An 18,506-nucleotide genomic window follows, 5' to 3' on the forward strand; every position below is an offset into this window, starting at 1 on the left:
GTAAGGCATGCTAAACTTATGCCACTGCAACAATTCATGAACAACCCTCCCAGATATTTGAACTTCCCCATGTGAGTCAGTTGCTAACCATATGCAACACTTTCCTGAGAGAGGATCATGATCTCAGATTTGGAGGTATTGCATGTAATCCTAACTCCATCACACTCAGTCATTTCAGTACATGCCACAGATCTCATTGTAATACAGTAAGGCCAAGAGGACAAAGTGTTGCAATTGAATTTAGTTTTTTAATTAAAAAATTCAATTTTCTAAGCAAATATACCAAGTAACATTTTGTGAACATGAATATTGTTTATTTAACACTGATGAAATATTACTGTAGTTGTGCAGTTACCAAAACATGTACCATTTTCTCATTACATTAAAGGAATTCTCCACACAAAAATATATATTTTTTTATATGTTACTTACCCCATGTAGTTTTATAGTGATGGCCAAGAAAATTTGAATCTCATGTTTTCATGCAGAATGCTGGCAAAAATGTTTATGATGTAATAGAGGCCATTAGTGAACAATTCTATGCGACAGCAAACAACTTGAAAAATGTCCATGACAAAAAGAAAATAACTGAAGTTCGTTGTCCAGCCATATTAATAGATAGATAGATACTTTATTAATCCCAAGGGGAAATTCACATACTCCAGCAGCAGCATGCTGATGATAAAAGAAAAAAAAATGTCATTTAAAGAGTAATAAAAATGCAGGTATAACATACAATAACTTTGTATTATGTTAACGTTTACTCCTCCGGGTGGAATTGAAGATTTGCATAGTGTGGGAGAGGAACGATCTCCTCAGTCAGTCAGTGGAGCAGGACAGTGACAGACTGCTGTCACTGAAGCTGCTGCTCTGTCTGGAGATGATACTGTTCAGTGGATGCAGTGGATTCTCCATGATTGACAGGAGCCTGCTCAGTGCCCGTTGCTGTGCCACGGATGTCAACTGTCCAGCTCCATGCCTGCAATAAAGCCTGGCTTCCTCACCAGTTTGTCCAGGTATGAGGCGTCCTTCTTCTTTATGCTGCCACCCCAGCAAACCACCGTGTATAAGAGGGCGCTTGCCACAACCGTCTGATAGAACACCTGCAGCATCTTATTGCGAATATTTTGTGAGATATATACATCTGGAATAATTCATGTACATCATAAACAGGATACCGTGGGAATGACTTTTTCGAAGTGAAGACCTGCCACTTGTTCATTGATCATGTGTCCTGTCTTCAGTTCAAAAATGAATCCCATAAGGCTTTTTTTTCATGTTTATAATGTGCACTGATATTCCAGAAGTGTATGTTTAAAACAATCTTATAAAAAACTGCACATCTTGCTCACGACTGCAAACTAAAATATGGATTATATGTTACAAGTTTTTCTGATCATATGCCACTGTACAGAATTGGTAAATATCAGCTTCTATTGTATTATGAACTTTTTTCTCTTCACTCTGCATTAAAGCATAAGATTAAATTTTTTCTTGCCCACTATTACAAACTACATCAATTAAGTAACATATTCTAAAACAAAAAAATTTTTTTGGTGGAGTATTCCTTTACGTTATTGGTTCATTTTCTCCTCAGCATGACCCTATTCAACATTTTCTTTGTTGTTTTGAATCCTTGCTTTATCGTGCATGTAATTTTATATGACCACGTTATATCTAATTAAAACACAGGTAGATGCCTTCAATGTATAATACATCGAAACATTTTGTGCCTACTCTGCTGTTTTGCCAGAATCTTCTTCATCTCTTGCTCCATAGTTTGTAGACTTTTGCATCTATTTCATTATAATTTTGTATACCTAGCTGTTTATATTTTAATTGCACATCTGTTCATATTTTATATACTTTACAATTTTTTCATTTACTCCCACTCATCTTTACTTGCACTCTTACGTATGGTATAACACACGTTATTTATATTGGGGTGTCCAGCTGACTTTGCTAAAGTCCTAGCCCCTGCTGAATTTCACTCAAATTCTTAATCGATGGGTTAATTACTGACATCTGTATTTGTAAATAATTGTATAATTAAATGTTTCTATATGTGTATATTTTTGTAAATAAGTTTACTTTTGACTTCAGTTTGTCTTGCCTTGATCTGTGTGCTTTGCCACATAAAGACAGTCAATTTTACTGCACAGTGCTGTAGTTAGTCTCTTCAGAGTGCTTGCAAAGAGAGTGCCCTAGTAGTTCTTTGCAAAGCAGTTGATTTTTTAATAAACAGCCACATGTGTGCCTGAAGATTGATCCAGTTTAGGGTGAGTTGCTATAGCATTGTTTACACCTTGCTCTTCTCCCTGTGAATTGGCTTTCATTTCATATTTATAAAGGCAGCAGTCTTTAATCGGCCCATCAGAAGAGACTAAATACAGCTCTGTGGGTGAGCATTCATGAAAGCAGCACTCACTTTCAGTGAAATTCTTTGAAATGGGAAAGTGACAATTATTTTTGCATTCTATGAAGATAGCAGTAAAAAAAAACGATTCTATCTTTTCTCTTAACTCACATTATATGGCAGCTTCCGAAAGAGTCAGAACTTATCTCAACTTCTCTGTGGGCAAGCCATAAACCAACATCAGATGAGATGTCTCAGGACAAATGTAGGTGAATGCAGTTTTATGTGGAATTTACTTGGAATTTACAATTGACCTAATTAACACATTTTCTGGTTGTAAGAGGAAACCAATGTGCAGAATAGGGAAATGGTACATGTTAGTGCATTTGCTGTACTGGAAGATTGTTTCTTCACAAATATATCTGGAATTAAATTTCTGAAGTATTGTGAATATCCACGCAGTTAGTTTGTGTCCCTTGGTCTGAAGCCCCTATCACACGGCACTATTTAAAGATATTTTCAGCTTCATTTACATAATCTTTCTGAGTCTGGGGCAGAAGTGGCACATGCCTGTACCTGCTGGTCATGTAGTTTTTATATTCCAGGGTCTGTGACTTACCCCAGCAAAATCAATCTTGTCTTATAAGGATGGGCTACTGTGTGTATAAGATACATCAACCAGTGAGAGTAAGTCAGAAGTACAGTGCATACAATGCAGTGAAAAGAAAAAAAATGAAAAATGTGTTTCAGATTGTGTCTCTAATGTCTCCTGTTTGACATAGCACGACACAATTGAGACAGGAAAAGTACAAGCTGACCCTGCGGCTGAACTCACCAAACCGGAAAGATGTTTATATAGCTACCAAGTACTGTCAGGTACTATGGAAATTGGCTGTCAAAGTGCAGCACGTTTGCAATAATTTGGAAATTGGAAACCGTGTTGGGAAGTCATGAAACAGTTGTGTAATCCGTCATTCCTTCTGATTCATAGTCCTGTAATCTGACATCCTCAATGCAATAAGATCCATCAACCACAGTTGTTAAATTTGATATACTCTCTGGCTGAAAGTTGTGCAGTGTGCAACAAGCCTAATGTTATAAGGAGAAACGGAATTTTAGTAGATGTTCTGGCAAATCTAAAGTAACTATTCTTTGGCCTCAAAAACTGCAAATGTGTTAATTGTTTTTTCCAAGTATATCATTCCATACAAAGTTTTCTTCATTTCTTCATTCATCATATCCACCATACTGTATATGCTGTACATTTGATAATGCTCACATGAAAAGGATTAGATGAACAAATAGGATCAATTACTTATACATGTATCTTATTTCCAATAGGGAATGACCATATCCTTGGACAGGGGTCTTTCAAAATTGTAAATCCTCTTCCACACAGACCATAAGGCACACAGGGAATAATATATTTAACTTGCTTTTACTGTTGACGTTTACTTCTAAATAACAACTGAATAAAGTCAAATGGAAGAGTAGGATAATAGTTCAATAGGACAATAAGTTACCTTATTGTATTGCTTCACTTTTTGCAAATTGAATGTTTGAAACTCTGAAACATACTGTTTTAATTGACAAGCTAATCTAGACCATATAAAATAACTATATAAAACAAATATTTCCATTTGTGCGTGAATGTGTGTGTATGTATATGTGTATATATATATATATATATATATATATATATATATATATATATATATATATATATATACACACACACACACACTGTAAGAAAAGGCGCTCTATTGCGCCCAACCCTACACAGATTCACACGGGAAGCACAGGTAAAACAAATAAACGTATTTATTTTTCTTCAGTTGGAGGGCACGTCTTCCCTGTAATCCCTCCAGCCACAACACAGTCCCAAGCACAGTACAGTACACCAAACACTTTCTCTTTTTGGCACCACCACTCCTCCCAGGCAACCTCGTCCTCTTCCTCCAGATTTTGGCCCCTGAGTGGTGGTCACTGGCTCCTTTTAAACCAGTGCCCAAAAGTGGCCAGCAGCTTCTGCTATAGCACCCCATGGTGGCGCCTGCGGAACTCAACAGGATAACATAGAACGCCAACCCCCATGAAACAATGGGGGAGTCTGAGGCACCGCTGCAACCCAGGGAGGCTGCCATCTAGCGTCCAGGGGGAGATACTGGGTTTCCCAAGCTTGTCCCCCTGGTATATATTTTTACGTGTGTGTATTGTAAGTATATGTACATTTCATAAGTAAGTTAATTTAAAAGAGAAAAATTCCAGTTTTAAGCCAAATATTCCAGTCCAATTCTTAGTCTTATGTTACACCTGAGAATCATGTTACACCCTTTTATAAGATGCTAAAGACAGCAACATACTTGCTTGTGTAAAGTTACCTGACTGTACTCATCTTAAAGTAACACGGGTGCACATTGAAAAAATATTTTTAGCAGTTTTTTTTTTATTTCCTGTGTGTACAGAATTAGATAAAGGCTAATTAAAAAGACATATTATGTGAATAGATACTGTTAACATAAGTGTGCAGTTATTTTGAGACACCCCATCACTGGTGGAAATGAACAAATTTAAACTCATTTAGCACAGCCAATATTTTTAGATTTTTCTCTTTTTTCTTTTTTTCTCTTCATCCAGCATTTTATGCTCTTCTGTAGTATGAGAGGATTCTAGAGTAGTATCTTGTGGGGAGTTATCTTTGCCGCCTTTCAAGGAATACGCACTTTAATAGAATAGTGCACCATGAGCAGAGCAAAAGAAAAGGCTTGTGAGTTTATTTCAGATAAACTTTTTTCATTAGTGGAAATCCATTTAATGATGGAAGTGTTGTTAAACATTTATCATTCATTTGATTTTTTTTTTATTTGATTATGATTTTAAGATATTTCATGAGACTTTCAAAGCCCACAACACATTCTAAGCACCCTCTTTTCATATATCTGAAGTACTGTTCCAGCTTAATTTTTTATTTCTCTGTTGTTGGCCTCCGAGCACATCTTAATTAGAATGGTTATTTCCAGTGCTGCCCTAATCTTGTTTGGTTCTGTTTTGCATGGGTTAATGTTTTTAGGCAGTTCATCTAAGTAAATTAAATGAGCCGTGGTCTTTCTAATTTATTATTCAATCAAAACTTGGTTGTGTGTGATTGCTATAGCAATATTGTACTGTTCATTACCTCACATAGTATTGTTTTTGGGGGGATTTGTGTATTGTCCTGGAGACGAGTTTGAATTTAGATGTCATAGTTCATAACAAATATGTATGGTAATTATTTAATTTTGCTTCTTTTGTTCTCTTAGAAACAGATGGTAACCAGATATGTGTAATTTAATTGTCAAATTACTTTTGTCCATTCAACTTTCCTCTTTACATTTTTTGGTAAAATCAAACTTGGGCTGCAAGCGAATAGTTTTGAACACGTTTGTGTAACGTATTAACAGTTAAAAGCAAACAACTGACTTATGCCAAACAGACAGAAGTGCCTAATTGAAGAAGCTTTGCTTGTCTGTAGACATTTTAACCTTAATAATCCACACTGCATCATCACTCAGCTTGTGTCTGTTTGCTGAATTAATTTTGTTCCAGGACCATCATACTTCGTTCATCAGAAATGCTACCTGATGTGTAAGAGTTCTAATTCAGTTTTTTCAGGTATTGATTCTCTGTGTATCTCTGCTAATGATTATTTCATTTGCTTCACATTATCTTTCACCTCTCAGAATTAAACTCTTGTGTTTTTTCTCTTGCTTTCAGCAGTGCTTATTGTAACACTGGTCAACATTTGTGATATTTTGTTATCTCTCATTTTATCATCATGTTTTTGTAGTTTATTTTTGTGTTTTTTTTTTACTACCCATTTGTTCATTTTTTGCCCATCATTATAGTCTGCTCCATGATCAATAAGAGGATTTTCACAGCCTAATTATTTTTTTCACCAGAGTCTAGACACTTAGCTCAAATTAGGCATATGTTTATTAAAAGTTATATATATCCAACTGATACTAGAAAATTATAAAATGAAAATTATATTTATGTCCTTGATAGTTTATTTCAAAATGTTTCTTTTTTGGCAGGCTTTTTTCTTTTTTTTGGTCAGAATTCACAGTTGTAATTAGCAAGCTGATCAGCGCTTACTAACTCGTCAATATTTGTACACATTGAGGGAACACATTTTAGGGTCAGTTCTTGGCACTCACTTTTCAGCAGCAATTATATTCGGAATGTCTTCTGTTTGCCAGTGTTCATTTTGATTTCTTGTTTCTTCCAGAGCTCAGCATTTATTTCGCCAGGCAATGCGAACACCCATCATTTGGTTCCATGTGGTTCCAGCTGCAAAAAAGGAAAAATATGAAGTCCTTTCCCAAAGTGAGAAGAACATACCATCTTACCATGGTCGTTTCAGTCCAGACTCTCAGGAAAGTGAAAGAGGCAGTGCAGGTAGTGGCTTAGACCACACACCACAGAAGATATCCCGGCCTGGGAGTCAGCAGGATCAAACCGATTCCTATTCTCATCATCCCCATAACAGCAGCCCTTCTGGAAAACCCCCGCCAGGCATGCCACCATCACCACATAGAGTGATTGGCTCCACAGCAGCAGATCGAGGGTACAATCTGAAGAGGATTGGTAGAAAGCTCAACATTCAGCTGAAAAAAGGTAAATTAGTTATTCAGGATGCCTTGCAATGTTTTTCTAATGGCCACTTCACTGTGCTTATCCTTATGAGGTTCTCAGTGGGAACAAACGGATCTGGATAGGGGAATTACCATATGTGTGCCTAACATGTGTGCTATAGTCAGTGACTTTTGTGACAGAGTAAGATAAAAATCTGAATCAGGTAGTTCAAGAAAATGACCCAATAGTAGTACTTATTATTAAGCCTGAATTGTATCAGAATTGCTATCTGTGTTGTAAGTGCTAAATATAATAACAGACCTTTGATACATAGTTAAAAACTTCCAACTAGCATGATCCTTATTGTAATGGATGTGAAATATAAACAGTAGTAGGGATTTTAATACACAAAAACATCAAACTGAATCAGTGACCAAAACGCAAAAGATTTAAAATCCGAAAATATATGCAAAGAGTGAAACAGAACACGAGTTCAAAAACGATGGCTAGGTCAAAGCCCCAGTTAATCTACCATTGATATTTCCAGTTTTTGAAACTGATTTTTTAAGTAGAGGCTTCCCTCTTTTTAGGCGAAATTTGCAACCCCTTAATACAAGGCTCGATCTTAAATAGCCGAGGTGCCTTTAAATGTTGGAAAACTCACAGTTTACATTTATAGCAGCATATAACGCTACAGTCTCCAGCACACAGTTTTGGCAGTTATGCTGTCAACAAATAAATGAAAAACAAAAATAACATACATTACTAATTATTTAATGAGTCCTGAATTTGAGCAATAGCCATGTATGTGCATTGCAATGGAGAAATAAAAGAATGTGTTAAGTATTCAACTATAGGATTGTGTCAGAGTGATAGGCCTAAGCAGGCATCCGCAGTAGGAACTGCGGATGAATGTCAGCCTGCCATAAAGAATCACAATTGTCAGTGCCTTTTATTTACAGTATATACACCAAAGCAGAAATGGTTAATAATAATACCCTTTTCTTGAGACATAGTTGTTCAGTGAGTTATTTTAGTAAAAATGGCACGGAATATGATTTTTATTACTGTAATGTAAAATAGTTAGTTTTATTATGCATATGTAACAATTCCCATGAAAATAATCTTTTTAAATTGTACATCCACATCCCCATACGTGAGCGAGTGAATCGCAAAGTGGCTAGTGCCACCCCTAGTCTTTTTATATTTTCATCAATTAATTAGCTCACCTATTATTAACAAATGGCCTTTTTAATGCAAGTTTTAGGTGGCCCTGGTTTTGGAAAATGTGAGCTATTCTCTCCCACGCTTATGCCTAGGGATCAAGAAGTTTATATAGCTTGTATCTAGATAACATTTGAGCAGTTCAGAGTTAATCAAACCAGGAAATTAATGCTTTAGAAGTTTTTCATTTATTAATTTTCCAAATAAGCTGCTCCAAAGCAGGATTGTTGGATGTCAGAGCCATTGGTAAAATGCAAGAACTGAACTTGCATAGCACATCAGGCTAACATAGGGCAGAGTCAGACACAAAAAAACCCCAAATATTCTCAACTTAACAAATGGCTTTGAGATGGCGGAGAAGCCTAGAAAACCTGAAAGAAATCTTTCTGGATGCAGAGAGCTTCCAAACTTCACAGCGATGGTGTCTGGGCTAGGAACACAAGATGCATAAACTGCTACCCAGTGACATTCAGCACTGCACCAAGTTGTCCAGCATGTCTCAAATAAAACTTATAAATATAAAAATGACTACTGCAAGTATCCTCATTTTGCATATGCTAACGTTTGTGAATGTTTCTGCTCAAGGATGCAATGTGGGTAGCATGCATGGAATGCCTTCACATTGTCTGCATGAATTTTCTGCATACTTCCCATGTCTATGCAGATTTTTCTTCCATATGCCCAAATATGTGCAGGATATATTGACTAGTGATTGCAAATTGGCTTTGCGTGAGTGGGCACAGCTATTTCCTGGTTCCCTGTTCAGGTACTGTTTCCTGCCTTTTGCTCAGTGCTGCCAGAGTAAGGTCTAGATCCACATGACCTTGATTTGGATAAAATGACTAACAGTATATGTGTTATGTTTAAAATTGAATCATTTGTTTTAACAATTTGTGAAATGTAATTGACTTACTGTATGTTTAATTTAATATAGTTAACCAGAATTGATTGCTTGATAGTGAAAACTTGACAAAGTAGAGTGGTCACTGGTATCCCTGGATAGCTGTCATTGACTACATATTTCTTTCAAGACCTGCTAGTCTACCCCTGGTTGATCCAGTGTGGTGATGCAGTCACTCGTTTAGACCTGCTTCAACTGATTTTTGAATATGATTCATGAATGGATATACTAATACAGTAGTATTTTTACCTTCTTTATTTTAGGGCTTACCTGAATTTCAAGCAAGTGTTCAGTGGAGTTCAGTTGAGTTATGAAGTTTTAACAAGTCCTGACATTTAAATAAGGCTCATAGCGTGACTGTGCTAAGAATACTTTAGATTAATGTGAGCAAAATACTGCTGCCTCTTTAAAGATACTGCCCATTGAATGAATGTGTGTACTGTGGTTCTGTGAAAGAGACATTTGAACTCTCTTTTTTTGAGAAAATGCAACAGTAATGTGTCATACTTCAAGCTGGGTCAGTGTTGACACTGTGATGGTGGAACTCATCACATTTGAAACACTATTTTGGTAATATTAGCAATTGCCTGACTTATTGCAAATAAAAACAATTATACATGAATAAACGAAAGACCTGCGTGTGTGTGTGTGTGTATGGAGCCGTCTGCTCTGCTCACGCTCAGCCACAGCCACTAGATGGCGCATGCATACACTTCTACATTTTTTCTTCTCACTAAACCCAAGCAGACAAGCTCATCTTTGTGGTACATGCGCATTGGATGTTCAGACAATGAGCTACAATAGGCCTACTTTTCCCTGCGACAGGTTCCAGCCTCAGTTTGTGCCACAGCTACACTCGACTACATGTCCGTCTCAGACAAGATACAAACTGTCCTGACCCACTTAGCTGACGCCTCTGCAAGTTCACCAATATAGTAAAACGGGTTGTTTTTTGTCCTGAAGACCACAAGCAGCTAGTTGGTCATATATGTAGTCAATCAGTAAAAACTTGTCTGCACTTCATTTAGTAGATATAATCATCAATATGTTTTCCTGCTCTATGAAATCTTGTGTAGGGTAAGAACCAACTGCAGGTGTGGCTCCTTTATGGGTGCAGGGCACACTCAATCTAGCAAGTCTCTTCAGAGTCTTGAGTTAACCTACCATCCTTAGGCTTTGGATGTGGGAAGAATTGATTGTAGCAGGTAAAACTCCATGTGGACTTGAGGACAATGTGTCAATTCCTAGCAAATAAGTGATCTGACCAGTGATCAAATTCAGGTCTACAGAGCTGTCAAATCAGAAGCATTTTAAAAATGAATGCTTCAAAGCACTGGAGATTTAAATTGACCTTGATTCAGTCTTTAAAATAATAATGTTTGAGTACAGACTTAGAAACGCTGTGAGATTTGCCATCAGTCTGTAAAAAGTGAATATTCTCAATTGCTTGTCAGACTAAAATGATTTTATGTGCTCCTGTTATGCCTTTATTAGCATGGCTAATACACATGTGGTGCTGCCAAAGCAGTTAAATTTTATCAACATTAAACAAGGTTAGATCATTCTGATAGCAAAATTATAAACGATTAACAAGTGTATTTTATTAGGAAAAAAGATACACAAAATTAAATTAAAACTACAGAAAAACCTGAATCATATGCAAAGTGGTTAGTTACATGGGTTTGGAGTTGAGGCAAATAAAAATTGGCTCTAGCGGAAATCTCTAGCATGCATACTCATAATGTCTTAATCTTTCACATGTAAACCACTAGTGCCCAGGTATATATGGTATTAAACTTCATTAGGTGTGTGTTTTCTAAGAAAATCAATTTTCCACATAAAGAAGCTCCAATCTCATAGGCACCTCACCATTTTCTGTGTAAACAAATCTCACATTAATTTTTGTTCTGTGACTGTTAACTCATTTTCCACTTTACTGTATTTATTTCCACAGAAAGTCAGTGTTTGATTGTTGCTTTTTAATGTTTGTTTAAATAATTGACTTATTTGTTTTTTCAGGAAATACTGAGTTACATTTCAAATTGTCAGTTATTTGTCAGTCTGTATGCAGTTTTCTCATTGAATTTGGCTGTCAAGTTTCTAAGGTTAAACCTCAGTTCTTGAAACTCTGATGATCACTTGTTTAGTAACTAAGCAGTAAATGAGATGTGATGACAATAATGCATGTTAATTTGAGGTTTTGTGCAGGGAGCAGTATACATTTCCAAGGCAATAGCAATCATTATTAAGATGTCCATGTTAGTCTTATTGGCTCCTCCAAATTGTCCTGGTATAAGTATGCGCAAGTGTTGTGTGTGTGTGTGTGTGTCCTGTGATAGACTGGCATCCATTATGGTTTTTTTTCCATATTGTTGGGATGGGCAGTGGTGAGTCTAATATATTAGAAAAAATTGATGAATTTATGCATACACACATGAAGGTTGCGCAGTACATCATAACTGAAAAAGTACTGAAAACCCAATTTTTAAACTGGTATGGTACCAGCATTTCATTCATTTCAATATTGGGAGTAGCAGTTTACTATACAGGTTATAGTGCCTCACCAGTGGGAAACCCTCACCCCTACATATATATTAACATGCTGAATATTCCAATGGGGACTAAGCCTCAACAAACTCCTTCCCAATCAAACCCACTCCTCTAAATTGATTTGCTGTGGATTGCTGTGTAACAAATGTTGCTTTGGTGTCATTTTGGTACAGGTGCTACTGCCCGGAAGCTTTTATCAATGCTGAAGTCAATGTTTAAGTACCAATCCAATATTAACACCCATGCTTACTCACTTTAGTGTCTCCAGTTTAAGGCTTAGTGTCAGAAATGTATCATTTGTCTGTCTCAGCAGAGATTAACTTTACCTTTTAACTTCTGTAACTGGAATTTCAAGCTGTTGTCTTTTTTCACCTTTTTAGACTCTGAATATCACTTGTTCTAATCCAGATCATTTCTTAGGCCAATGTTTTGTAGTGTAATGAGATGTCCTGAGGTTACGCGAATGAATATGAATAATGTTGCATCCATGCCACAATGTTTTCCGAAATGTACTATAAGGTCATGAAATGAATAATTCCAAATATCATATATGCCTTTGTCTCTGTTTTTTTTGTCAGCGCGGCCTTGACATCACAGGCCTTAAGGCTCATACTAATTCAGCGTAAGCTGATAAAATTGAATAAAACAAAATCAAGTGACAATGAGATACGAAGAAGGCAGATTTCCCAGCGTTTGTGTGTCAGCTTTTATCCATCCAGATCAAAGAATTTCCAGTTTGTCTCAAAACACCACTCACATCTACAGTTATTCCCAGTTGCAGAGAAAAAGTAACAGAGTCAGATCCCGGTTTGTTTAGGGGCCGGGTGGTAGTATGTATCGTGATTGTGGCTGAGAGAATAAAAGTGAAAAAAATACCCGGTAACTTTTAAAAGTACTATACATTTAATACAGTAGCTGTTACAGATGCAAATCAAATGTATGTGTTTATTGTATAATATTAACAATAAGAGCAGCTCACTACTCAAAACGGTAAATATACGAGGCAGTCAGGATCGAACCGGGGGACTCTTGATTATAAGTCAGCAATTCCTGCCTCTGCACCACAGAAGCTATTATATCGTCCTTGAACCTTTTGTGAAAGTGTTTATTTGATCTTTGCAATTCAGTCTTTACACATTAGTTTATGTGTACATTTTGTCATTTATTACTAAGATATGAAAAAGTATCTGTTTTAACAATGTATAGTTTGGTTAAGTTAAATGCACTTTTTTTGTTTAAAGACTACGTGCACTTTAGTTTGTATTGTTTAATGTATTTCTTTTTTTTTTGTGATGGTCACAATAATATAAAAAAACATCTGATTATTTTCAAATTCATATGTTTCACTGGTTATTTTAATTTGATTATTATTCATTTTAATCGTGTTAATGCAGAGACATCAGGGTGACATTCACAGGTTGACAGACGTAAGCAGATGAGGTAAGACATGCACTGGAGCCCAGAACAGGATGTGCAACCACAGGACTCAGGCATCAAAATAGTCAGGCATGAAATAATCGTGACTAATCAAAAAAAAAAAATTGAACAATTAGTCGACTACCAAAATAATCATTAGTTGCAGCCCTACCTAATTATCACTGTCCTACTGAAGCATGCTCTTTTGGCTTACCTGCCAAGTGACCTGAATATTTGGCCACAGTTTAAAATGTGGTATTCTGGTCAGAGAATGTAAATATTTATATTCTTTACATTTCTACTTGCATATCAATAATTAAATTTTTTCATGAAAAATTGTACACGCAAGGATTATCAAAAATGGTCTTATGCCAGATTCTCATTATGGCATTAAACATAACCACTGGCTTTAGAACATAATAATTGGATATAATTAAACTATGGCATGATTGTTAACAGGTATATGACATTTTTGATGGGTCCTGTATTGTTTAACAGGCAAAATGTGTGGTTAAATGCCATTTTACATATATTATATTTATTTTGCACCATCTTTATTTGAAGTCATTGATTGTGTTTGGTGTATCTGACCTAAAGGCCCCTTGACTCATTGTTACCGATGTCCTCATTCACAGTGATGAATATAAAAGCTCATGGTGCTGTGTGTCCTAGGCAACCTGTGGCGATAATGCCATTCTGTTTTTTTTTTTCTTCTCTTTTGACAAAAAAAGGTCATTTTTGTTTTTCGTGTTTTTTACATTTATTTCTCTGTACTGCTTTGCAGTTTTCAGTTTGATTTTTGGAGCAGCATCAGAGACTGGTAAACACATGAAAGCAAAACTTAGACAAAGAAGCCTAGATATAATTTTTTTATCAAACTTTAATAGCACTTCAGCTAGATTTGATTTCCATTGTTTGCTTTGTTGGCACAACTTCACCTTGAGCTTCACCTTGTTCATTCATCACAATCTACTGCTTATTTCAGCGTGTATTAAGTATGGCAGAGCTTACTTGTGTGGGATTTAAAAAGAATGTTTCTACAACTATTTTTTTATAATTTAATTGACATGAAATATTTACAGTGGATTTTATAATTGATGGTAATTGTTTTCTTCATTTATGTGTGGGTTTTTCTCTCTGTACTCTTATCTAGTGTTCCTCCTACATCCCATCTTAGATTAATTGGTATCTCTGAATTGGCTATGAGTGGGTGTGTATATGCCAGTGGACTGCAGCTCTGCGTGAGGTTTGTGCCCAATCTGCTGGGATTGGCACTAGCTCCCTGAAAGCATGAGATGAGTAAGCAGACTAAACATGAATGAATGAATGTGCAGTAATCATTTGTCTTGTCTTTTTCTCAAAATAAAGTTCAATATTTAATTTTCTCTAAATCCATTTAATGAAAATGTTTAATTTTAGTAATAAATCTTTTACTTTTTGTGCCTGTGTTTAATTCTTCAGGTTTTCAGAATTGCATTAAATTAGTAAGACATATACTTGTCTTACTAACACCACTTATACTTACATACAACATATACTTTGTAGCATCTCCATTTTTAATATGTTACGCAGTTGCACAGTATATTTCCTTGTAAATAAATGTACTATCTTTGCAATTCAGTAAAATAAATATATAAATAGATAGATAGTTAGGTAAATGGAGAGATAAATACATCTCAGACCTGGTTGACTTCTCTGTAATCACGTATTCTCTGGCACACATTGTGTCCATGGCAACTGCATCCCAGTGCTTTCCGTATAACCACGACCTGTCTTCATGGTCCATAGCTTATCTTTAGAAATGACAATCTGTGTTCTGAGCTTTGCTGTGTTTCTGCTCTTGTCAGAAGCTTTTGGCACACTTTTTATGCAGCTTTACTGTTTGGCTCGGAAATGTTTTTTGTTAATAATTATCTATGTGAATAATTATCTGTACTGCTGCTGTAATCATATCTAGGCCACACTTTATTAAAATAAATATATGAGCATGTGTAAAGTAAATTGTAAACCCTGATTCATAAATAATAAGCAAAATTAAACTGAATTATATAATTAAGCATGTTTTCAAACATGTGGTTAAGTGGAAAGGCTTTAGCGAAAGCATTCTTTTTAATCCGTTGTTTTGCTTTTTATTTTATTGTCTGTTTCTCATACATCTGGTATTTGTGATGTAGAAGTGCTTTTGTCAGAGAGAGTGCAAGAAAAAGTAATACTGTCTTGAAGTTTCTGTTGCTGTCATTCCTATCCACTTGTCTATAAATCTCAAGGTGATTAATTCATGATCTTGGGATTAAATGTCCTCTACATTGTGAGAATGACTGAGCTTTTGTCCCAATTTTAGAAACACAATCTTTTATATTGGAATAGCAGGGTATTTTTTAAGGGTCTAAGTTGACTTTCCATTACTTTAGTAAGGTAAATCTGTTTGTATGTCGCTATGTATTTGCTAAGCACATGCTGATTCCTTAATTTTATTTGCTTTAATTACTGTATGTTCAATTGCACATTCAAGAAATAATAGTGAAGGCAGATATATTACCCTGCATCATTTACTGAACATAGCAAGTAGTCTATATATATTTAAATAAACTAACAGAAATTCATAAATGTGATATAAGACAAGTGAGAAAAAGATCTAGCCATCAAAAGATTTAGCCATTATATGGTCATTATAGCCTTTATTATTGTTTGTCCGTAATGCTTGTTTAATTTTTTTTTTTTGGTGAAACACTTTACTTGCTGTTTGTATTATTTCTGCTTGGGTCATCTTGTCAGCAGTGGAGTTTAATTGGGAATGTCCAGTGCCGATGTTTTCCATTTACACTCGATGAAAGCCCTCAGCACCAGGAAGCAATGAATGGTAGACTTCATAGGTGTAAAACCAAATTGCTGTGGTCACTGGAAGGTGAACAGGTGATCACAGATCATGTTGAGGATGACCCTAGCAAGGACCTTACCAGGCATCGAGAGCAGTGTTATTCCCCTGTAATTGCAGCAGTCCAGGTAGTCACCCTTCATATTCCAGATAGGGACAACATCTATGGAAAGAATTGAATTATGCTGTCCGGTGATGTACACCCTTCAAACTTAACACAGTTGGAGCAGTTTGTTAAAGAAGAGTGCACCAAACTACCACTTGGCAGGTGCAGAATTCTCATGGAGAGCTACAGGAATTGCTTGCTTGTAGTGATTGCCTCAAAACAGGCTGCAGAACAAAATAATCAGGTTAAGGGTTCCATCATTTTTATCCATGCCTTTTTCATTTGTATTATTATTTGAAATATTCCACGTCTATAAGTATTAATTTTATTTTATTTTGTTAGGACATTGCATTTAAGGAAATTAAATGTTTAAATTAACAAATTAAAAAGAGACCACACAGGCTAGCTATCAGCTAGTTAAGTCAATGTAACGTATGTATGTGGTGTAACTTTTCTAAGTAGCACTTTGTTCATTTACTACCTGGCATATATATTCACTAGTTATTTAAAGTTTACATTTTTTATTGATTTAAATATTTTAAATGCAGTATAACCTTATATATATATATATATATATATATATATATATATATATATATATATATATACACATCTACTCTCTATCTATCTATCTATTTATATATATATATATATATATATATATATATATATATATATATATATATATATATATATATATATATAAAAGCCTAAGCCTACAAGTGCAACGGTGACGTTTTTATGTCACGCTTTAAATCAGGCTTATTTTAAAACCTACATATATATATGTTTGGTATCATTCTTTTTCAGAATTTATCGAACTTTAATGTCATGTTGTTAGATATTTAGATTCTTATTCCATTTTTAAATTATAAACTAAAAAATATCAAGAACTCACGTCTCATGAGACAGGGCTTTGTGCCAAAAGATTTAACCATGCCCGGGGCCGGAAATAAAACACTTTGAGTAGGACAACTGCTGTACAGTCTTTTTAAAATGTTCGAAGCGCTGTGTGAGATGCAGGTCACGCGAAACCAGCAGCTGATCGAGCAAAGAGGAGGTAAAAAAAAAAAAAACTATTTGTTTTCCAATTCTATCACTGTTTAAGAAGGGGTTTCGGGGTTTCTCCTTGGAGTACGTTCAGCCCTCCTCTTCACATTGCCAGCGGCAGAGATGCAAAGTGGCTGGTGAGCAAAGCAAGCAGGGGGAACCCCCTAGTATGTATATATCTATATATACATTAATATCTATTATATATATATATATATATATATATATTACAATGTAATGCATTGGCTTTTGTGTCATTTCTATGCAAGGTGGTGGGTTATGATTCTATGAAATTTGTATTCAATATCTTTGAAAGTCCCTCTTCATTTTCACACAATCCATTTGAGTAAATGCTTTCAATCAACACAGTTACAGCAGTTTGAAATACATACCTCAGAAATACACCTTTTAACAGTTACAGTCATAATACTCTTCGAAATGTATGACTCATACTATTTAGCACAAATTTATTTTGATTCTTTTGGTCTGTTGTTTCATTTTGTCTCTCAGAGCATCAAATTAAAGCAGGTTTTGTCTCAAATGGTTGGAATCTTCTATCAGGACACAGACATTTTGCCAGTGGTTGGTGTTAATGTTCCAATTTAGGTGAATTCAGATCCCACAGTAGTTCCTACTTTCTTAATGAACTCTACTCACTTCATTGCTCTTGTGTAACACTAATCGGGACTCATTCTGTGAAGCAGTGATTCTCGTCATTTTTTGTATTGCTGTCACTCTCAAGTGATAATTTTCTTTAGTTGTTATGTATCGTCCTCATGACAGTTATAGAGAGAATGGAAGGTTTTAAACACCTCTAGTTTGAAGTTTATGTTTTAGCTTTGTGTCCAAAACACTTCATTTGAAGTAATGGGCTGGCTGAAGATTTGAGTTACTAAAATACTGTGAGTTTATCCACGGTCCAAAACCTATTTATATGTTAATATTACAATTTTTTTTCTCCATCTCTTTTCCCTATTCTCAACTAAAAAATCCAGAAGATGCATAGTATATTTTTCAAAAGAAATTTTATAGGAGCATATTAAGAAGAACAGAAGATTAGGTTATGACATCAAATTAAAAAAAAAAAAATTGATTCAAGGGATGTGCTTTTTCCTTTCCTTTTGAGTGTCTTCTGCAGTTTCGGCCCCCTTGCCAGAAAAAAGCCTAGTAACATTAGATGCTTTTCTGAGAAGAGCAACCAAATTAGATCTTTTAATACTGAATGGAGAAGCCCAGGTGTATGCTTAATCCATTTTTTCAAAATTTTCTTTGGAATTACAGGTGCCAGTCATAAAATTTGAATATCATGACAAAGTTGATTTATTTCAGTAATTCCATTCAAAAAATGAAACTTGTATATTAGATTCATTCAGTACACACAGACTGATATATTTCAAATGTTTTTTTCTTTTAA

General features: G+C 35.3%; 1 protein-coding gene across 5 annotated transcripts in view; it reads left to right on the forward strand.

Annotated features, from left to right (window-relative positions):
• Positions 1-18,506, forward strand: part of pard3aa (par-3 family cell polarity regulator alpha, a) — a 900,153-nt gene that overhangs the window by 434,214 nt on the left and 447,433 nt on the right. For all 5 annotated transcript variants that reach the window (XM_039753567.1, XM_039753563.1, XM_039753564.1 and 2 more), the window contains one exon: positions 6,624-7,012. In XM_039753567.1, the coding sequence (XP_039609501.1) occupies positions 6,624-7,012 (389 nt within the window). The remainder of the gene's footprint in view (positions 1-6,623; positions 7,013-18,506) is intronic.

Source organism: Polypterus senegalus, chromosome 5, assembly GCF_016835505.1.
Source record: "Polypterus senegalus isolate Bchr_013 chromosome 5, ASM1683550v1, whole genome shotgun sequence".
In the NCBI taxonomy this organism is placed as follows: Eukaryota; Metazoa; Chordata; class Cladistia; order Polypteriformes; family Polypteridae; genus Polypterus; species Polypterus senegalus.